Source organism: Salmo trutta, chromosome 33 (genome assembly GCF_901001165.1).
Source record: "Salmo trutta chromosome 33, fSalTru1.1, whole genome shotgun sequence".
In the NCBI taxonomy this organism is placed as follows: Eukaryota; Metazoa; Chordata; class Actinopteri; order Salmoniformes; family Salmonidae; genus Salmo; species Salmo trutta.
Window position 1 is genome coordinate 2,512,068 of NC_042989.1, and position 23,339 is coordinate 2,535,406.

Below are 23,339 nucleotides of genomic sequence, written 5' to 3' on the forward strand. Positions count from 1 at the left end.
TATATAATAATTTTGACAAAAATGTGCAAAATGCGCAACTTCACTTTTATGCTGATGATACTGTTATTTATTGTTGTGCCTCGTCTCTCACAAAAGTTTTCCAGAACTTGCAAACTGCTTTTTATACTGTTCAACATACCTTGTGTCAATTGAAGCTTATACTCAATACTGACAAAACTAAAGTAATGGTGTTTTCTAAAGAAAGAAATAGACCTCTGAACCTTTCACCTATTACTGCCTGTCAGGGCAATGAGATTGAGACTGTAACCTCATAAATATCTTGGAATTTTAATTGATGACAGCCTCTCTTTAAATTGCATATTCAACAACTTACAAAAAAATTGAAGCTGAAGTTGGGATTTTATTTTAGGAATAAGACCTGTTTTTCTTTTGAAGCCAGGAGGAGGCTAGTATCAGCTACCTGTATGCCTTTACTAGACTATGGGGATATTTTATATATGAACGCTTCCGCTCAGTGTTTAAAGATCAATTGACACCCTTTACCATGGCACATTGAGATTTATTTTAAACTGCAAAACCCTTACGCACCACTGCACTTTGTATACCAGGGTTGGCTGGCCTTCTCTAGTCACTCGTAGGCTCAGTCACTGGTTTACTTTTATTTACAAAGCCATTTTGGGTTAAATACCATTTTATTTGGGCATTTTTATTGTTCGGAAATGTGATGGGTACTCTCTTCGTTCGCAGGACTTTATCCTGCTAACTGTTACAAATGTCCGAACTGAATTTGGTAAAAGGGCTTTTATGTACTCCGCGACATCGGCTTGGAATGCCTTACAAAATACTTGGTGCTTTAAAATCACTGATGAAGGATTTTGAGGCTGATTCCCTTACCGGTCAATGTTTTTAATTTTCTGTTTTATGATTTTGTTATACTCTTGTGAATTCTATTGTTCTTACTGGATTACTTGTAGTATTTCATGTTGTCTGTCTGTAATTGCGTAATGACTTGGTGCTGCCTATCTTGGCCAGGACGTTCCTGAAAATGAGATTTCAAATCTCAATGTGCCCTTCCTGGTTAAAAAAAGGTTAAATAAAATAGAAATCGTGCTCTAGGGAAAAGGTAATTACAGGGGAGGGGTGGAAGATTCGGTGTAACGGGACAACCTATATTTTCATGTTGGAACTCGCCCCAAACCATTGTGGTAGTGAGTAAGTGATTGAGTGAGTGTGAGCCAGACTGTGCATCTCTATTCTCCTCTACTATGTCTCTCCCTGTTAAGGCTGCCTTCCTAGCTGAACTGACAAGCACAGCTGAACACACACACAGTACATCATTCATTGACACACACACACACACACAAAAACTTCTGCCCGAACCTCACACATCTGTCAGAGGATCATTACTAGTGTAGCGCGTTTTGGAATGACAGAGATATACACACACACACACACACACACACACACACACACACACACACACACACACACACCTCTCCCACTGTCCAATTTCCACCATAAACAGGGTTAATTTCCACCCTTCCCTCCAAAACAACAGAAGTTCTGTCACAACCCCTCATTAAGAAAGAAGAAGCAGCCACTTCAACGCTTCCTTCCCCTCTTGCTGGGAATGTGTGTGTGTGTGTGTGTGTCTTTCCCTTGTCTCGAATACTTGGACTAGGTTACTCCAGAGAAGAGACAGAAGATAAGGCAGTCTGTCCCATATAATATAGAATATCTCAGTCAACATTAAAGTTGTATCTCAATAATCAAAAATGTTTTTCTCTCCTCATCTCAGTCTATAAAAAGGAAAGGAGACCATGAGAGGAGACTATTGAGACGCAGCCAGCCACGTTGGGGGTCTCTAGTACTCCAGACGGGTATACACAATAATCATATCAACAGTCAAATCCACTTCCTGTTAACACTACTGCTTAGTTATGGAAGGATTAATGAAAGAGAGAGAGAGAAAAGGGGAGTGATAGAGGGGGACCGGGAAGAGAAAATGAGCATATCATGAAAAAGAGAGCAAAGGAGGATGAGTGAGAGAAAGATTGAATACTTAGTGGCTTCAGAAAGTATCCATACCCCTTGACTTATTCCACATTTTGTTGTTACAGCCTTGAATTCAAAATGTATTAAGTATTTCTCTCACCCATCTACACACAATAACCCATATTGACAAAGTGAAAACATATATTATTTTTGTGTGCAAATTTATTGAAAATTAAATACAGAAATATCTCATTTACATAAGTATTCATACTCCTGAGTCAATACATGTTAGAAACACACTTGGCAGCGATTACAGCTGTGAGTCTTTCTGGGTAAGTCTAAGAGCTTTGTACACCTGGATGGTACAATATTTGCACATTATTCTTTCTAAAATTCTTCAACCTCTGTCAAGTTGGTTGTTGATCATTGCGAGACAGCCATTTTGAAGGCATGCCATAGATTTTCAAGCCGATTTAAGTCAAAAGTGTAACGAGGCCACCCAAGAACATCTTGGTAAGCAAGTTCAGTGTAGATTTGGCCTTGTTTTTTTACACTATTGTCCTGCTGAAATGGGAATTTGTCTCCCAGTCTGTTGGAAAGCAGACTGAATCAGGTATTCCTCTACGATTTTGCCTGTGCTTAGTGTTATTCCGTTTATTTTTATCCTAAAAAACTCCCTAGTCCACCCCAATGACAAGGATACCCATAAAATGATGAAGCCACCACCATGCTTGAAAATATGAAAAAGTGGTACTCAGTGATGTGTTGGATTTGCCCCCAAAATAATGCTTTGTATTCAGGACATTAAGTTAATTTCTTTGCCACATTTGTTGCAGTTTTACTTTAGCGTCTTACTGCAAAAAATGGATACATGTTTTGGATATTTTTATTCTGTACATGGTTCCTTCTTTTCACTCATTTAGGTTAGTATTGTGGAGTAACTAGAATGTTGCTGATCCATCCTCAGTTTTATCCTATCACAACCATTAAACTCTGTTTTAAAATCACCATTGGCCTCATACAAGCCCTTTCCAAACAATGCAGAGTTAAAAAGTAAGAAAAATATAAAATAAATAGCAAATATTGCTCGGCTCTCCATTTCCTGTAGTCCACAATCAGCTCCTTTGTCTTGCTGACGTTAAGGGAGAGGTTGTTGTCCTGGCACCATATTGCCAGGTCTCTGACCTCCTGCCTGTAGGCTGTCTCATTGTAGTCTGTGATCAGGGATTACAGGAGAGGACTAAGCACACACCCCTCAGGGGCCCCCTGAGTTGAGGGTCAGCGTGGCAGATATGCTGTTGCCTACCCTTACCAGCTGGGGGCGGCCCGTCAGGAAGTCCAGGATCCAGTTGCAGAGGGAGGTGTTTAATCCCAGGGTCCTTAGCTTAGTGATGAGCTTCGAGGGCACTATGGTGTTGAATGGTGCGCTGCATTCAATTAACAGCATTCTCGTGTGTGTGTGTGTGTGTGTGTGTGTGTGTGTGTGTGTGTGTGTGTGTGTGTGTGTGTGTGTGTGTGTGAGTGAGAGACCGGCTCTGAGGACAAGCCCATTTATCTCATCAAGAGAAATATTCAACTCGCCAAGACTCTGTCCCCTCTAACCCTGTCTCTATGGAAACTTGTGCGCGTGTGTGTCCTATCAGCCTGAGATTTCTCCCTTACTCTCTCTCTTTTCTGTTGAAATATGCAGGGAAACAGCAACAACAGACCACATCCCTAAACACACAGAACATTTCCTCAAACACTATTCCTATCGGTTCCAACGCATGCTTTACTTCACTTTTCTGTTTGACTTGCTGTAGCAAATCAATTCAAAATGAATAGAAAAACAATTATATCTAAAGGCAGCTTCTCTCTGTCCCACCCAGTATAAGTCATGTCCTCCTCATCCCTACCAAACTCCCTTCTAAGCCCCCCTCATCCTTAGGGAGCAGGCCGCTGGACTCTGCTCTCCTCTAAATTCCTTCCCCTCTCCTTACCTCTTCTCCCCCTTCCTCTTCTCTGTTTCTGATGGAGGGAGTGGCTGAAAGCAATTGAGTTGAGTCACAGACAGGGAGAGAGTCAGAGGAAGGAGTGGTCTTGTAAGCGCAATGTGTGTGTGTGTGTGTGCGCCTTACCTAATCATTTAAGTAGGCAGCAATCTATGACTACCATAGCCCACTTCCTTTCTGTAGCACACCTGAGGGGCTTAGAGACCAAGTACTCTTTCCCAATAAATAACTACTTCCCAACAAACTATACACACAATGACTGTGTGTGTGTGTGTGTGTGTGTGTGTGTGTGTGTGTGTGTATGTGTACTCACTGGGTGACTGGGGTCGGGATGACGACTCATTGTGCCGTTCCTCTGCGTTTAGGGAGGGAAGATCACAAGATGACGCCCCCATGCTCACAGAGCTCTTCCCTGATTGTGTGGTCCAGACTGAGCCTGGTTCTGATTGGGTCCAGCTGCTCTCTGAGGGCGGGACGGCGCTCCAGAAACTGGCTGTGGAACAGACACTGTGTCTAGAAGTACCTGACAAAGAGGCAGAGACACATGGTTACACACACACTATCAGAAACACGCAAACACTATACTTCATTTTTTTTTTACCACATAAGCCAATCAATGTATACGAGAGTCATTCAACCCCCTTTGCTGTTGGTCATTGGCTGTGGAGTTTTTAATTAACACGTCTGTAATTAATATGGGAGGGCCATGCATTTATCTGTACTTACTGAACCTACAATAATAATAACTCAATCTACCAGAATGCCTTATAAATACGGATTCATATAAAGGAGATTTCTCATAACAGAAAAACATTGTCTGCTTGTTTTAGTCAATTTCAAAATGTAAGAAAAGTACAACATGTCTAAAGATGACCTTTCAACACTGCCTGCTCCCGAGCCTTCTCACTACTTAGACAAATATAATATTGTAGGGCTTCCCTTATGCCCCATTTATGACGGTGCTAGCTGCCACGAGTGAGTGCTAGCTAGCTACCGACCGGAACATTGAGCTAGCCAAGACCAACAACACAAACAGACTATACAGCTAATGTCTTACCTGTGATGAAATGTTTTCCACACACATAGCTACGTGTAGCGTACTTGGACACCGGTTCCCCACATTTCACACGCCGAGTAGCCTGAAGCCACTAGGGCTCTTCTTCCAGGCTCTATTTCCCTACGTGGGAGCATTGCGAAAGATAGATCGGGATTTTTAACCAGGTTATATCCTAAGAGGGGCATCCCTTCTTATGACGTAAATATCGACTTGGCGTATGGAACGATTCTATAATGAACAAAAATATAAACGCAATATGTAAAGTGTTGGTCCCACGTTTCATGAGCTGAAATAAAAGATCCCAGAAATGTTCCATATGCACAAAAAGCGTATTTCTCTCAAATGTTGCGCACAATTTGTTTACATCCCTGTTAGTGAGCATTTCTCCTTTGCCAAGATAATCCATCCACCTGACAGGTGTGGCAGATCAAGTCTTGAGGGGCCGTGCAATTGACATGCTGACTGCAGGAATGTTCACCAGAGCTGTTGCCAGAGAAATTAATGTTTATTTCTTGACCATAAGCTGCCTACAACGTCCTTTTAGAGAATTTGGCAGTACGTCCAACCGGACTGACAATCGCAAACCAAGTGTAACCACGCCAGCCCAGGACCTCCACATCCAGCTTCTTCACCGGCGTGATCATCTGAGACCAGCCCCCCGGACAACTGTGGGTTTGCACAACCAAGGAATGTCTGCACAACTGTCAAAAACCGTCTCAGTGAAGCTCATCTGCGAACTCGTCAACTTCACCAGGGTCATGACCGGACTGCAGTTTGCCGTCATAACTGACTTCAGTGGGCAAATGCTCACCTTCGCTGGCCACTGGCACACTGGAGAAGTGTGCTCTTCCCGGATGAATGCCAGGTTTCAACAGTACCGGCTAGACGGCATGCATGGGGTCTTGTGGGCGCGCGGATTGCTGATGTCAATGTAGTGAACAGATGGCGGTGGGGTTATGGTATGGGCAGGCATAAGCTAGGGACAACGAACACAATTGCATTTTATCAATGCCATATTGAATGCACAGACATACCGTAACGACATCCTGAGGCCCATTGTCGTGCCATTCATCCGCCGCCATCACCTCACATATCAGCATGATAATGCACAGCCTCAAGTTGCAAGCAGAGGTACACAATTCCTGGAAGCTGAAAATGTCTCAGTTCTTCCACGGCCTGTATACTCACCAGACATGTCACCCATTGACCAATTGTGGGAAGCTCTGGATTGACATGTGCGACAGCGTGTTCCAGTTCCCGCCAATATCCAGCAACTTCACACAGACATTAAAGAGGAGTGGGACAACATTCCACAGGCAATAATCAACAGCCTGATGAACTCTATGCGAAGGAAATGTGTTGCACTGCATGAGGCAAATGGTGGTCACACCAGATACTGACTGGTTTTCTGACCCACACCCCTATTTTAGTTTTTTTAAGGTATCTGTGACCAACAGATGCATATCTGTATTCCCAGTCATGTGAAATCCATAGATTAGGGCCTAATGAATTTACTGAGTTCATGAACTGAGTTCATTTACTGAGTTCATTGACTGAGTTCATGAACTGTAAATCTGTAAAATCTTTGAAATTGTTGCGTGTTGCGTTTACATTTTTGTTCAGCGTAGAAGGGTGAGTGTACTGAATGTATAAACGCTTTCCATGTGCAAACACACACACAAGAGACACCCACATTAAACCAACCCCCAAGACGACGCTCATTTGGCTTCAGTCATAGCCGCTGCATTAGGTAATGACCAAGCCCCCATGAAAATTAACACACTTTTTGTTGGTGTTTCCTTTATTTTGGAAGTTACATGTAGTTAGCTAGTGTTCTAATGACTCAATGGGAGTATCTACTCTTTGTTAACCAATACTTTTACAAATGAGTATGGGGCATAGATACCCCCAATACCAATGATTGTCTGCTAGTTTAAATGCAGTTTTGGTCATCAAGAATGACTTCCATAAACAACCACAAAAAAAATAACAATTTGGTGAAAATGTTAAATGTTTTGTTGGAATTACGATTCTGTGATTTTAACGTTGGTCGTGTACACTATACAAAAATACATGTTTTTCAATTTTCTAAAGATTGACCCTTTCCTCCTCCCCCCTATGTGGGTATGTGTGGTACAATGGCTACTTTTCAGCCTTGGTGTGTGTTGGTGCTGACTGTGTCGTGTGTGTTAGTGCATCACTTCAGAGACCAGCAGAGAGAGCAACACATACTGTGCACTCCTGGGTGGCAGCCATCGAGCAGGGTGCCATTACCCAGCATACTCTACTGCACTGAATAGACAACAGACGCCTATCTCGGTCTGTCGTTTTCAAGGGAGACGCCAGAGGTGAAGAGGAGGAGAGAGTAGAGGAGGGTGGAGAAGAAGGAAGGCAGCGATAAATACCAAGGAGTAGGACGAGTGAACACAGAGGGAGGTGGAGATGAAGGAGAGCGAAGAGGAGGGAGACATTCATGTTAAGATGAAGATGACAGGGAGAAACAAAGCAAAAACAACAGAGGAGAAGAAAACAGTGGAGGAGATCAAAGCATGGACGGAGAGAAGAGGGACGGTAGGGGAGAGGAAGAACAGAAGGAGAAATAGGAGGTGACCAAATCATCATGACAGGGGGAACCTGTGACCAAAACCTGTGTACTTATAATAAAGGTTATTTTTGCAAGTATACAGAGTACGCGAGAGTCCCTTTCACAATGTACAGAATTCTACAGAGCTAGAAAAGCGCTAGTGAGTGAGTGATTACCTTTTACCTGCGACTGCGGATTGGGCGAGGGCCAGGGCTTCTCTTCGAATAAGACCCATGCGTTCTGCTGAGGGGGAGGGGCTAACAGCTCAACACTGGAAGAGTTCTCAGAAGGGGCGGGGCTAGGCCTCTCCAAGCTGCTGTCCACATCTAATGTGTCACACACACACACACACACACACACACACACACACACACACACACACACAGAATGAACCAAGGGAATGTCTTTCTATGATAACATTGCTGCCCTATCCCTCGTTTAACCCTTTACACTCATACCCGTATACGGGTTGAAAATGGCAGGTTTGGACACTGATAAGCACCTAAATTGGAATGTGGTGGCTGTACCAGTAGCATGCTATACATGTCAGAGCTCAGGGCCTCCGCTTCACAGCTCTGTATGGGTTTTGACTGACAGTCTTCTGAACTTGAGCAGCTCTCGTTACAAGAAGTTGCCCCCATCCTCCAGCTAATTGGGCAACTTTTGCAAATGTTTTGTCGTCTGAGTGAGGGAAATGCTGTAACTTAAGAGGACTTGATGTATCTTGAAAGATGAGACGTTGAGGATTACAATAAATATTGCATTGATGTCATACATGCAAGCCAAACACCTGTGAGTCCAGGTAGAAAAATGTATGGATATAGTTTATTCTTACATGTTCTATGTTTGAGCTGCTCTTGCAAGTAAATGTCACATTGAAAACATTATTGGCATTGTTGATTTCGATTTTCATAATAGAAAGCTTGGACTGATGGTTTGGTTAGCTAAACTAGCAAGTCTGTTTGTTTGGTTAGGAAGGCAACATGTCCTATCTAGTAAAGTTGCTAGCTACTTCAGTGGATGTTGAACACATTTCAACCAGCAAATGAGTTCAATTATAGCCATGGTATACAGTTCATTCGAAAAGTATTCAGAACCCTTGACTTTTTCCACATTTTGTTACAGCCTTATTCTAAAATTATTTGTATTTTTTTCCTCATCAACAACACCCCCATAATGAAAAAGCGTAAACAGATTTTATAGGATTTAAAAATAAATGTGAAATAAAAAAAAACAGAAATACCTTATTTACACACGTATTCAGACTCAAAATGAGACTCGAAAATTGACTTCAGATGCATCCTGTTTCCATTTCCAACCCCCTGGTTCCAACCCCTGCTTCATTGAGTCATAAAAGTGCATTGAATGGACTTCAGAAGAGGTGTCCACCTGGAGGCACCAGTTAGACCTCTCACTCAAACCCTTTAACACATTTGTCTCACGTTGCACCTACCCTACATTTTCCAATAATATTTTTATCGTGTTACTGAATGTCTCCAGAGTATTTTCAGATTTCTTATCAACAAAATTAGTCGCAAAGTACAGTATATGTGAAATTCACAGAATATTCAAGATTCAATCTTTTGTCATGTGAACTGTTGTGTCCTCACCTTTAGTCTAATCATTTTCCCATAATCTCCAAACAGTTCCCTTTTAATGGCTATCATGGTTATGCATATGCTTTTCATATTTCTTCTGTTAGAAACATTTCAATGTAGCCTTATCCATTTAGGCCAATTCCCACAAATGTAAAGGGTTAACTCACTCTAGCTTGCCCTCTCTGACTCCAGAGCTGAGTGGACAAGAAAATTGTGAGAATGTACAGTAGCAGCATGGCGATAACATACACTAACGTTCCAAACCACACACACACACACACACTCACATCACACTAGGCTTGGGCGATATACCGTATACTGTGCAGTCGGAAAATATTCAGACCCCTTTCCTTTTTCCACTGTTACTGCCTTGAATTAAAAATGGATTCAATCGTTTTTTTCTCTCATCATTCTACACACAATACCCCATAATGACAAAGTGAAAACAGGTTATTATTAGAAAAATGTGCTAATTTATTACAAATTAAATACAGAAATATCTCATTTACATAAGTATTCACACCCCTGAGTCAATACATGTTAGAATCACCTTTGGCAGGGATTACAGCTGTGAGTCTTTCTGGGTAAGTCTAAGAGCTTTGCACACCTGGATTGTACAATATTTGCAAATCATTTTTTCCAAAATCTTCAAGCTCTGTCAAGTTGGTTGTTGATTATTGCTACACACACATTTTCTAGTCTTGCCATATATTTTCAAGCTGATTTAAGTCAAAACTGTAACTTGGCCACTCAGGAACATTCAATGTAGTCTTTGTAAACAACTCCTGTGTATATTTGGATTATTGTCCTGCTGAAAGGTAAGTGTCTCCCAGTGTCTGTTGAAAAGCAGACTGAACCAGGTTTTCCGCTAGGATTTTGACTGTGCTTAGCGCTATCAGTTTCTTTTTATCCCTCCCCCAAAAAAACTCTAGCATACCCATAACCCGATGCAGCCACCACCATGCTTGAAAATATGAAGAGTGGTACTCAGTGACGTGTTGGATTTGCACCAAACATACAGCTTTGTATTCAGGGTATAAAGTAAATTTCTTTGCCACATTTGTTGCAGTTTTACTTCAGCACCTTATTGCAAAACAGGATGCATGTTGTGGAATATTTTTATTCTGTACATGGTTCCTTCTTTTCACTCTGTCATTTAGGTTAGTATTGTGGAGTAACTAGAATGTTGCTGATCCATCCTCAGTTTTAGCCTATCACAGCCATTAAACTCTGTTTTAATTTGGCCTCAAGGTGAAATCCCTGAGCGGTGTCCTTCCTCTCCAGCAACTGAGTTAAGAAGGATGCCTGTATCTTTGTAGTGACTGGGTAGATTGATAAACCATTCAAAGTGTAATTAACAGCTTCACCATGCTCATAGGGATATTCAATGTCTGTTTTTTAATATGAGGCATGGAAAACCCTCCCTGGTCTTTGTAGTTGAATACTTATTAACTCAAGACATTTCAGATTTTCATTTTTTATTAATTTGAAAAAATGTGTCAAAACATAATTCCACTTAGACATAGGGTATTGTGCATAGTGACACAAAATCTAAATGTAATCCATTTTAAATTCAAGCTGTAACACAAAGTGTGGAAACAAACAAGGGGTTTGAAAACTTTCTGAAGGCACTCTATGCGCTGTTGAAGATGTTGTTTTACTGGAATAAAACAAGCTACCAGAGACAACTCACCTGGGTGTACAGTACCTGCTGAACAGGGCTTACAACATATTTTACTTTGATTGTTCAGGTTCACCATCAGCAATAGTTTACATATTTTTTGATATACAGGGTAAAGTTAATAATTTCAGAACGAGGACAGCAGTCACTTTTGTGAGGCGCACTGCATGGCCGAAGCGAGAGGAAAAAAACATTTTGGATTTGGTAGTGGGGTGTTAGATGCCTGGTCTAGTGGGGTGTTAGACGCCTAGTCTCCCATATGGGAGGGAGGGAGGCAGGCACACAGACACATGAGAGAGAGAGAGAGAGAGAGAGAAGTCAGCTCAGATAGATCCAGCACAGAAAGGCCCAGCTCAAGAGAATCATAAGCAGCAGATTTGAATTTAGAATGGAAAATGAATGTGTTTAAGCAACAAAAGTTAGTGCATCGAATCGCATTGAACCAAATCGCATTGAGTCGTTCTCTAATCAAACCAAATCGCACTGAATCGTTTCAAACTAAAAGTTATCGTACCTGTATCGTATCGATCGAGCTACGTGTTGAATCCTCTTGAAAGGGAAAGATGCACTTCGAAGAGCACATGGAGCAAACGGAGGTTTGTGAGGATCCACAAGAGAGGTGGACAAGTTACACTTGAAATTCCCTATTAAATGTTTACCAGCTAAATATCTTATAACTAAGTTAACTATTTAAGATGTGTCAAACATATTTTCTCCAGCTCAGGGCTCCAGCTATTAATTTGGTTTGCTAACTTGCTAGCTATAGGTGGCTAGCTTGCATGATCACGCTTCTTGGTTAGAGCAGAGACAATCAATCCCCTCCTGGATCAATTGTGAGTAGCCTTTTAAAATAGTTGTATAACGTTTTCAGCTAGGTTGTCTGACCTTGCAATTAGTTTATGTTTGCTTGCGCTTGCTAGCTAGCATCCACAATGGGAATTTGCTAGTACTTTGATAGCATAAGAAAGAAATAGGGCCCCTTGTGTGCACTGCTGTAATACCGTATATCCCAGTATGAAGGTATGGAAATCTGAATACTGCCCAACCCTACCACACATCCATACACACAGGCAAAGGTACTCAGGGGAATCTAAAGCAGGGGTACTCAACTCTTACCCTACGAGGTCCGGAGCCTGCTGGTTTTCTGTTCTACCTGATAATTAATTGCACCCACCTGGTGTCTAAGGTCTAAATAAGTCCCTGATTGGAGGGGAACAATGAAAAAATGCAGTGGAACTGGCTTCATGGTCCAGAGTTGTGTTCAAGGATCTCCTTGCCAGGTAGATTTGTGCTTAATTGTATATAGGCATAAAATGATCACATTACAAAAACACATCTACTCCTGAACTTCATCCTACAGTATAGGATTTAAATGACTTTCACAATATGACTCGTACCTGCTTGATGCTCTGTGCTCGCCCCGAAAACTTCATCTGCGAACGCCACCCAACCAGCTCTTCCCGAGCCCACTCTGCTGGCAGTGGCCATGGTTTGTGTGTGTGTGTGTGTGTGTGTGTGTGTGTGTGTGTGTGTGTGTGTGTGTACACTCCACTAGATTCCACTAGTTCCTGCCCTCACACCTGTCTGCATCCATGCAAAACTGGAGACGCTGAGGAGGAGACGGAGAGAGACAGAGAGAGTTAACATGGAGGAATGATAAACTGAAGCACAATCTTGGCAGCCATAGACCTGCTGCTGACACATAGGTCTGAAGACCGAGGTTTGTTTGAGAAGCAAGAAACCCTCAGTCCAGGGCAACATCAGGTGTGACACCTAGGAGTCATAGAGGCTGTTAAAGCGTTTGAAGTGTGTGTACCAGAGGCAGTCCTGTAATAAAGTTGCTTAGACACTAACTACAGGACAACAAGCATATTGGTTAGATAAGCTACTCTTGGAAAGATTCGACATTGGTCTCACCCACAAGAGAGCAAACTTCCCTTCCCATGTGTTGCATTCAAACACAACACAGACACTTTCTGGAAGTCCATGGCAGCATCCTCCCTACATAGTGCACTATATAGGGAAGAGGGTGCCATTTGGGATGCATGCTATAGACTGACTCTCTGTTGACTAACCAGCAGAGAGAGAATGAGCATTCAGTTCGCCGTAACAAAAGTCGGCATCGAGCTGTTGACAATACGTGTCCATTCTATTTATGGGGGGGTCGTGCTCTTCAGGACAGGAAGACACTGTCAGTGTGTCCGTGTCAGGAACTTTTGAAATCCGGGAAGCCTCAGCTCTCCAGCCCCTGCCTGCCAGTCCTAGACCTCAACCCTAGTCTACCAGCCCCTGAGCCTACAGATCTGACGTGACCATGATGCTGGCTATGAAATAACTTGGTTTCCACAGAATCCTTGATACAAAACCTTCTAAAGTGGTTGTTTCCTGCTCTTATGAGTACTTAACCACTTCAGTTCCCATTGAGTTAAGTTCTTAACTTCTAATGCTGTTGAAGTAATATGGCTACAGGTTAACCTGCCTCACCTAAAGCCCATTCTTTTGGGAAGCTGCTATAGACCACCAAATGCGAACAGTCAGTATCTGGAAGAAAAAGCTTCAAACTGTAACCAGTGCCTGCAACCTGGATCAGATTGTAAATACCCTGGTAGGTTGACTGACAAACAGCACAGGAATGAAATCATCCACATGTATTGATCCCATCTTTACTAATGTTGCAGAAATCTGCTCTAAAACAGTATCAAAATCCATTGGATGTATTGATCATAATATAGTAGTTATATCTAGGAAAACCAAAGTTCCAAAGCCTGGGCCTAACATAGCGTATAAGAGGTCATAGGAATCACAACAAAACATATTCTATGTTGAAGATGTAAAGAATATTTGTGTAATAAACAGCAACCAGACGCTGCACTTGACACATTTATGAAATTGCTTATTCCGGTTAAAAAAAACAGTTAAATCCCTGTGGATTGATGAGGAATGGAAAGATGGTCTGGTTGAGAAGGATGAGGCCAAAGGAATGGGAAATAAGTCAGGCTGCACAGCCGATTGGTAAACATACTGTAAAATGTGAAATCATGTGACTAAACAGAACAAAATAAGAAGAAACTGTACTATGAAACAAAGATAAATGATATAAAGAATGATAGTAAAAGTTTTGGAGCACCTTAAATGAAATTTTGGGTAAAAAGGCGAACTCGGCTGCATCATTCATTGAATCAGATGGCTTACTCATCACAAACCCCACTGATATTGCCAACTACCTACACATCCATGCATAACTGACCAAATTATGAAAGACAAGCATAGCAATTTTGAATTCTGTAAAATTAGTGTGGAAGAGGTGAAAAACATATTGCTGTCTATCAACAATGACAAGCCACCTGGGTCTGACAACTTGGATGGAAAATTATTGAGGAGGAGATCAGACGATATTGCCACTCCTAATGGCCAACTATTCAATCTAAACCTACAAGAAAGTGTGTGCCCTCAGGCCTGGAAGGAATAAAAAGTAATTCCACTACCCAAGAATGACCAGATACAATGCTATTTCAAAGTAAACACATATTTTCAGCACACTTATAGGGAAGGGCATTCAACAATCACCACAAATGACTGATGATTGGCTGAGACAAATTGATAATAAAGAGATTGTGGGAGATGTTTTGTTTGAGTTAAGTGGAGCATTTTAGATGATCAATCATAATCTGCTGGTGGAAAAACGTATAGTAACCAGTCAAAAGCAGCAGCACCCACCTGTAGCACGCGCTCCAGCAGGTATATCTCTCTGGTCACCCCTAAAGCCAACTCCTCCTTTGGTCATCTCTCCTTCCAGTTCTCAGCTGCCAATGACTGGAACGAACTACAAAAATCTCTAAAACTGGAAACACTTATCTCCCTCACTAGCTTTAAGCACCAGCTGTCAGAGCAGCTCACAGATCTCTGCACCTGTACATAGCCCATCTTTAATTGAGCCCAAACTACTACCTTTTCCCCTACTGTATTTATTTATTTTATTTATTTTGCTCCTTTGCACCATATTATTCATATTATTTATATTTTAACTTTTAACTTTTTCAAACTACAAATCTACCATTCCAGTGTTTTTCTTGCCATACTTTATTTACTTTGCCACCATGGCATTTTTTTGCCTTTACCTCCATTATCTCACATCATTTGCTCACATTGTATATAGTCTTATTTTTTTTCTACTGCATCATTGATTGTATGTTGTTTTACTCCATGTGTAACTCTGTGTTTTTGTATGTTGTCGAACTGCTTTGCTTTATCTTGGCCAGGTCGCAATTGTAAATGAGAACTTGTTCTCAACTTGCCTACCTGGTTAAATAAAGGTGAAATAAATAAATAAATAAAAAGTTTGGACACACCTACTCATTAAAGAGGTTTCTTTATTTTTAGTATTTTCTTCATTGTAGAATAATAGTGAAGACAATAACACATATGGAATCATGTAGTAACCAAAAAAGTGTTAAACAAATCAAAATATATTTCATATTTCAGATGCCTTGATGACAGCTTTGCACACTCTTGGCATTCTCTCAACCAGCTTCATGAGGTAGTCACCTGGAATGGATTTCAATTAACAGGTGTGCCTTGTTAAAAGTTAATTTGTGGAATTTATTTCCTTCTTAATACGTTTGAGTCAAGCAATTGTGACAAGGTAAGCGTGGGATACAGAAGATCTATTTGGTAAAAGACCAAGTCCATATTACAGCTATGAACAGCTCAAATAAGCAAAGAGAAATGACAGTCCATCATTACTTTAAGACATGAAGGTCAGTCAATGCAGAAAATGTCAATAACTTTCAAAGTGCAGTCGCAAAAACCATCAAGCGCTACGATGAAACTGGCTCTCATGAGGACCGCCACAGGAATGGAAGACCCAGAGTTACCTCTGCTGCATAGGATACGTTCATTAGAGTTACCAGCCTCAGAAATTGCAGCCCAAATAAATGCTTCACAGAGGTCAAGTAACAGACACATCTCAACATCAACTGTTCAGAGGAGACTGTGTGAATCAGGCCTTCATGGTCAAATTGCTGCAAAGAAACCACCACTAAAGGACACCAATAAGAAGAAGAGACTTGCTTGTGCCAACAAACACGAGCAATGGACATTAAACCAGTGGAAATCTGTACTTTGGTCTGATGAGTCCAAATTTGAGATTTTTGATTCCAACTGACAAGTCTTGTGAGACGCAGAGTAGGTGAACGGATGATCTCCGCATGTGTGGTTCCCAGGGCAGCAAGGCTGGCTCTTAAATGTACACAGAGAACTAACATTAATAATATGGATGTCAATCTCTCCTGGCTCAAAGTAGTGGAGAGATTGCCTTCATTACTATTTGTGAGAAGTATTGACATGTTGAATGCACCGAGCTGTCTGTTTAAAACTACTAACACACAGCTCAGACACCCTTGCATAACCCACAAGACATGCCACCAGAGGTCTCTTCACAGGCCCTAAGTCCAGAACAAACTATGGGAAACACTATATAGAGCAATGACTTCATGGAATGCTGTTCCACATTAAGTAACTCATGTAAGCAGTCAAATCAGATAAAAATACACCTTACGCAACAGCGGGCACTGTGAAGACACACACGCATACACACACACAATAACATACGCACAGATTTTGTGTTATAGATACTGTATGTGGTAGTAGAGTGGTGGCCTGAGGGCACACTTAATGTGTTATGAAATCTGTTATCTAATCTCATGTAATGTTATTTGAATTGTATATAAATGCCTTAATGTTGATGCACCCCAGGAACAGTAGCTGCTGCCTTGACAAGAACTAAATGGGGATCCATAATGAATACAAATACGCAGTGTGTCCGCTGGAGCAGTGGCTCCCTAACCATTACTGATGTGAACCACCTACAAGCTTTCAAATGAAATATCCCTAACCCAGTCCGAGTAGGACACAATCAACCTGTTTGTCCTGCCCCCCCCCCACTCCCCCAGGAAACACTTTCACAGGATATAAAATAATGTTTTGCTGAGAATCCCAAATCAAAATCCTCACTAACAAGAGCATGGGAGTTTTCCTGCTCTTTAAATACTAGAAGCCCACTGAGTTCCCACTGTAATACTGGGGATAGTGAGGATACATATGTCTTGTACCAGGGCACAGTCACAGTGTGTGTACCAGAGGATTCACATCGGCTATGCACCGCAAAGGTCACAGATAAGTCTTCAAAATGTCAGGAAAGGTCAGGAGAGGGGAAAATACATATTCGGCCGAAAACCATCACATTCAGTTATTCCATATTACACTCCGAAGGAGAGAAAAGTGAGAGGAGAAAAGGGGGGGGAGACAGGGAGAGGCAGCAGAAATACACGTGAGCAAGGTGGAGAGAAACAAAGCGAGAGAGTAGGAGAAAGATACTGGGCGGAAGAGGGGGGGTAAAGAGGGGGGGGGGGACGGGACGACAGTGACAGGAAACGTTAAAAGGAAACACACAGTCTCTGTAACTGCCCGATAAACATTACTGACTCATTCCATTTCTATTTTCTATTTTTTTCCCCCCCGTCTCGCTCTCGCTCGTTTTCTCTGGAGGATGGCTGGCTGTATCCTTCCATGCACATCTGTTCTGCCAATGTCTCTCCTCTTTCTCACAGAGACAGACACTTCTCCAGCTCCCTCCTTCCTCTCTCTGGTGGATTCTCTTCTCCCTCCAACAGTCTGCTACACAGACCAAGTACACACCCTGTCTCTAATGATAACTGACAATGTATTGGCCTAGACCAAACATCCAGGCTTGGTTTCAATCAAGCCCACACCCTCACACTTACTCCAAAAAGACACTATGGTTCCAAATCCACCACAATACACAGTTGACATGCTTATTTGCATGATTTCGATGTGACAAAGAAGGTGTCATATCTGAGAAACTGAGTAGTAGCCTAACAGTAACAATCGCACGTGCGCGCACACACACACACACACACACACAGAGATAACTGAAGAGATCAAGGTGATTGTGAGAGACTAGCCCACTGCTCTTCGGCAGCTCTCTCAGCTCATTGGGCAGGTAGTGAAGCGTTCAAAACTGCACTCATGTCAACTCATATCCTACTCTACTATTCTGTCTCTGACCCAAAATAATTACGCAATGAATGACTACACAATGACCACACAAGGTTAGACTGAACTTTGATTCTTGAACAAATCTAACGGTCTACAAGACTGTCTCTCCTTGGGAAGCCTCTTCAAATCTGTTCGCCAAAAGGGGGTAGGCTACATTTTTTGCATGAACCCTAACCAAAACAACCATGTAATCCAATGGACGGCTATGGTTGAATTGTCTTCAGTGATTCCTCTCCTGTGCTCTGTGTTCCTACACGGCCATTGAAACGAATGCAGTATAAATGGCTGGATGGGGTGGGTCTTCTTTATTTTCATATGCAATGAAAGGACTGGGTAAATGAAGGGATACGGGGAAGGAGTGATAACACAGATGATATAGAGTGGAAGGGATAGAGATGTGAGTGAAAGTAGGGATAGAGGGGGGAGAGTATGAAGGGATAGGTAAGGAGAGAGGGATAGAGGGAGTAAATGAAGGAGGAGAACAGACGGGTGGATTGTTCTAACCCTGGGCGCACTCCAAACCCTGACTCAGCGCCCAGCCTAGACACACACACACCACTGCCAGGCCAAGGGTCCAGACAAGCACTGTCAACCATGCGTTTGTGTGGGGGGTAGTGTCTAAACACACACACACACACACACACACACACACACACACACACACACACACACACTTCCAGCAGTAAGTCTGTCACATAGTTGTGATAGCATTCGGCAGTGACCCCGATCCCCCCTCCTCCTCATCATCATCATCATCTCTGCTGTGGCATGCACCCTACCCCCCTCCACTATGTAAACATACTGCTGGCATAATGTTGACATAAAGTCACAGGGACACGCTAAATAACTAGCACTACTGCAGTTGGTCTGTATGTGAGTCTGTTTACTTTGCTTCAGACTACTTTCCGCCTGTGTTGGCATAGAGGGTACAATCTAGGAGAGCGATCACAATTTATCACCGTTGTCTACTAGTCCACAATTTAAACTGTAGGCTAAGTAGTCTAGTGCATTCCATTGACTATATAGACCAGTTAGTGAGGGATGTATTAAGCGGCCATAACCCAATACCAAAACACGCTTTAGGCTACTCCTCTGCAACTGTTGACAGAATCCTGCAAGCATTGATCAAGAGACTCAAGTTTGCCCACAGTCTTGGTACAGAATAATAACTTCCTCTCAACCTCCAACCAGGTTACGGACAGATTCTCCATCGACACTCGCTGCAGTTGGCTTTCTCTACAACAACCTGTTGATCAACTGACCGACCTGATTTGCCCTGTCGCACTTGCACGCAACATTGTATCACACACACAACGAAATCAGAGCCTCTACTAACTTCGAGAAATAGCAACACTTGGCAACAATGTAGCCCTGTGTAGCCTTACAGGGAAAGGTGATATAAAATGGTTTGGGATAAACAAATAATTCAATGTTACGTACCGATATTGTTTGGTGTTATAAGCGCTGGAGTCTCTCCGTGTTCACACTGAGCCAGACTGTCGACCAGAACGAGACGCGGAGAGTGAGACCGGTGACGCGGAAGGATTGGGCACGCACCATGCGCTGCCCTCGCGGCTTGTGATTGGTCAATCGCTAAACGTGAACTACTAACACGTCGACGTGAACAATAAAACAACTCTTTTTTTTTTTTATCTGTGTGAGGAGGCGGTCATTATTATACACTTCATGGCGAAAAGTATGTGGACACCTATTCAAATGAGTGGATTCAGCTATTGCAGCACACGTTGCTGACATGTATATAAAATTGAGCACACCGCCATGCAATCTCCATAGACAAACATTTATGCCCGGCTAGAGCTGGCTGGTCAACTGCAAGTGCTGTTATTGGGAAGTGAAAACATCTAGGAACAACAACAGCTTGGCTAGGAAGTGGTAGGCCACACAAGCCCACAGAACGAGATAGCCAAGTGCTGAAGTGCGTAGGGTGTCTGTCCTCGGTTGCAACACTACTGAAACACTACTGAGTTCCAAACTGCCTCTGGAACCAATGTGAGTTCCAAATTGCCACTGGAAGCAACGTTAGCACAAGAACTTGACCCGCAACACTGGGGCCCCACAAGGGTGCGTGCTCAGCCCCCTCCTGTACTCCCTGTTAACCCACGACTGCGTGGCCATGCACGCCTCCAACTCAATCATCAAGTTTGCAGACGACACAACAGTAGTGTGCTTGATTACCAACAACCTCTCACTCAACGTCAACAAAACAAAGGAGATGATCGTGGACTTCAGGAAACAGCAGAGGGCGCACCCCCTGTCCGCATCATAGGGACAGCAGTTTAGAAGGTGGAAAGTTTTAAGTTCCTCGGCGTACACAACTACCTGCCCTCCATGACAGCTACAGCACCCGATGTCACGGGAAGGCCAACAAGATCATCAAGGACAACAACCACCCGAGCCACTGCCTGTTCACACCGCTACCATCCAGAAGGCTAGGTCAGTACAGGGTGCATCAAAGCTGGGACCGAGAGACTGAAAAACAGCTTCTATCTCAAGGCCATCAGACTGCTAAACAGCAATCACTAACTCAGAGAGGCTGCTGCCTACATTGAGACCCAATCACTGGCCACTTCAATAAATGGATCACTAGTTACTTTAAACAATGCCACTTTAAATAATGCCACTTTAATAATGTTTACATATCTTACATCACTCATATCATATGTGTATACTGTATTTTTTTGCCATCGATCACTGACATTTTCAACATGTCCCTGATTGAGTCTGTAATACCAACATGTTTCAAGCAGACCACCATAGTCCCTGTGCCCAAGAACACAAAGGTAACCTGCCTAAATGACTACAGACCCGTAGCACTCACGTCCGTAGCCATGAAGTGCTTTGAAAGGTTAGTAATGGCTCACATCAACACCATTATCCCAGAAACCCTACACCCACTCCAATTTGCATACCGCCCAAACAATTCCACAGATGATGCAATCTCTATTGCACTCCACTCTGCCCTTTCCCACCTGGACAAAAGGAACACCTACGTGAGAAAGCTATTCATTGACTACAGCTCAGCGTTCAACACCACACTCAAACCTCATCACTAAGCTAAGAATCCTGGGACTAAACACCTCCCTCTGCAACTGGATCCTGGACTTCCTGATTGGGCCGCCCCCAGGTGGTGAGGATAGGTAACAACACATCTGCCATGCTGATCCTCAACACAGGAGCCCCTCAAGGGTGCGTGCTCAGTCCCCTCCTGTACTCCTTGTTTACCCACGACTGCATGGCAGGCACGACTCCAACACCATCATTAAGTGTGCAGATGATGCAACAGTGGTAGGAATGATCACCGACAACGATGAGACATCCTATAGGGAGGACGTCAGAGACCTGGCCAGGTGGTGCAACATAACAACCTATCCCTCAACGTGATCAAGACTAAGGAGATGATTGTTGACTAGAGGAAAAGGATGACAGAGCACACCCCCATTCTCATCGACGGGGCTGTAGTGGAGCAGGTTGAGAGCTTCAAGTTCCTTGGTGTCCACATCACCAACAAACTAGAATGGTACAAACACACAAAGACAGTCGTGAAGAGGGCACGACAAAGCCTATTCCCCCTTAGGAAACTAAAAAGATTTGGCATGGGTCCTCAGATCCTCAAAAGGTTCTGCAGCTGCAACATCGAGAGCATCCTGACTGGTTGCATCACTGCCTGGTATGGCAACTGCTCGGTCTCCGACCGCAAGGCACGACAGAGGGTAGTGCGAACGGCCCAGTACATCACTGGGGCTAAGCTGCCTGCCATCCGAGACCTCTACACCAGGCGGTGTCAGAGGAAGGCCCTAAAAATTGTCAAAGACCCCAGCCTCTCCAGTCATAGACTGTTCTCTCTACTACCGCATGGCAAGCGGTACCAGAGTGCCAAGTCTAGGACAAAAAGGCTTCTCAACAGTTTTTACCCCCAAGCCATAAGACTCCTGAACAGGTAATCAAATGGCTACCCGGGCTATTTGCATTGTGTGGCCCCCCCAACCCCTCTTTTATGCTGCTGCTGCTCTCTGTTTATCATATATGCATAGTCACTTTAACTATACATGCTATATATTCATACTACCTCAATTAGCCTGACCAACCTGTTCCCCCACACATTGGCTAACCGGGCTATCTGCATTGTGTCCCGCCACCATCCACCCTCCAACCTCTCTTTTATGCTACTGCTACTCTCTGTTTATCATATATGCATAGTCACTTTAACCATATCTACATGTACATACTACCTCAATCAGCCCGACTAACCGGTGCCTGTATGTAGCCTCACTACTGTCATAGCCTCGCTACTGTATATAGCCTCGCTACTGTTATTTTTCACTGTCTTTTTACTGTTGTTTTTATTTCTTTACTTACCTATTGTTCACCTAATACTTTTTTAATTGCACTGTTGGTTAGAGCCTATAAGTAAGCATTTCACTGTAAGGTCTACACCTGTTGTATTCGGCGCAGGTGACAAATAAACTTTGATTTGATTTATTGCACCTTGCCCATGCCGCTCGGCCATCGCTCATCCATATATTTATATGTACATATTCTCATTCACCCCTTTAGATTTGTGTGTATTAGGTAGTTGTTGGGGAATTGTTAGATTACTTGTTAGATATTACTGCACTGTCGGAACTAGAAGCACAAGCATTTCACCCACACTCGCATTAACATCTGCTAACCATGTGTATGTGACCAATACAATTTGATTTGATTTGATAACAGTTCGTTGGGAGCTTCATGAAATGGGTTTCCGTGGCCGAGCTGTCGCACACAAGCCTAAAATCACCATGCGCAATGGAAAGCGTCGGCTGGAGGGGTGTAAAGCTCGATGTCATTGGACTCTGGAGCAGTGGAAACACGATCTCTGGAGTGATGAATCACGCTTCACCATCTGGCAGTCCGACAGACGAATCTGGGTTTGGCGGATGCCAGGAGAACGCTACCTGCCCGAATGCATAATGCCAACTGTAATGTTTGGTGGAGGAGAAATAATGGTCTGGGGCTGTTTTTCATGGTTCGGGCTAGGCCCCTTAGTTCCAGTGAAGGGAAATCTTAAGCTACAGCATACAATGACATTCTAGACGATTCTGTGCTTCTAACTTTGTGGCAACAGTTTGGGGAAAGCTCTTTCCTGTTTCAGCATGACAATGCCCCCATGCACAAAGTGAGGTCCATACAGAAATGGTTTGTCAAGATCAGTCTGGAAGAACTTGACTGGCCTGCACAGAGGCCTGACCTCAACCCCATCGAACACCTTTGAGAATAATTGGAACGCCAGCTGCAAACCAGGTCTAATCGGCAAATATCGGTGCCCGACCTCACTAATGCTCTTGTGGCTGAATGAAAGCAAGTCCCCGCAGCAATGTTCCAACATCTAGTGGAA

General features: G+C 43.1%; 1 protein-coding gene across 3 annotated transcripts in view; it reads right to left on the minus strand.

Moving 5' to 3' along the window:
- The window catches only part of ston2 (stonin 2), a 50,250-nt gene extending 30,783 nt beyond the window's left edge, over positions 1-19,467 (minus strand). The window contains exons 1-4 of one of the 3 annotated variants that reach the window (XM_029729388.1): positions 19,385-19,467; positions 12,265-12,476; positions 7,765-7,914; positions 4,261-4,470 (exon numbers count right to left, since the gene is read on the minus strand). In XM_029729388.1, coding sequence (XP_029585248.1) covers positions 4,261-4,470; positions 7,765-7,914; positions 12,265-12,355 — 451 coding nt within the window. In that variant the 5' untranslated portion in view covers positions 12,356-12,476; positions 19,385-19,467. Of the gene's footprint in view, positions 1-4,260; positions 4,471-7,764; positions 7,915-12,264; positions 12,477-19,384 lie in introns of those variants that run through there. The other 2 variants (XM_029729389.1, XM_029729390.1) reach the window with 2 other exon arrangements.
- Positions 19,468-23,339: the final 3,872 nt, after the last annotated feature.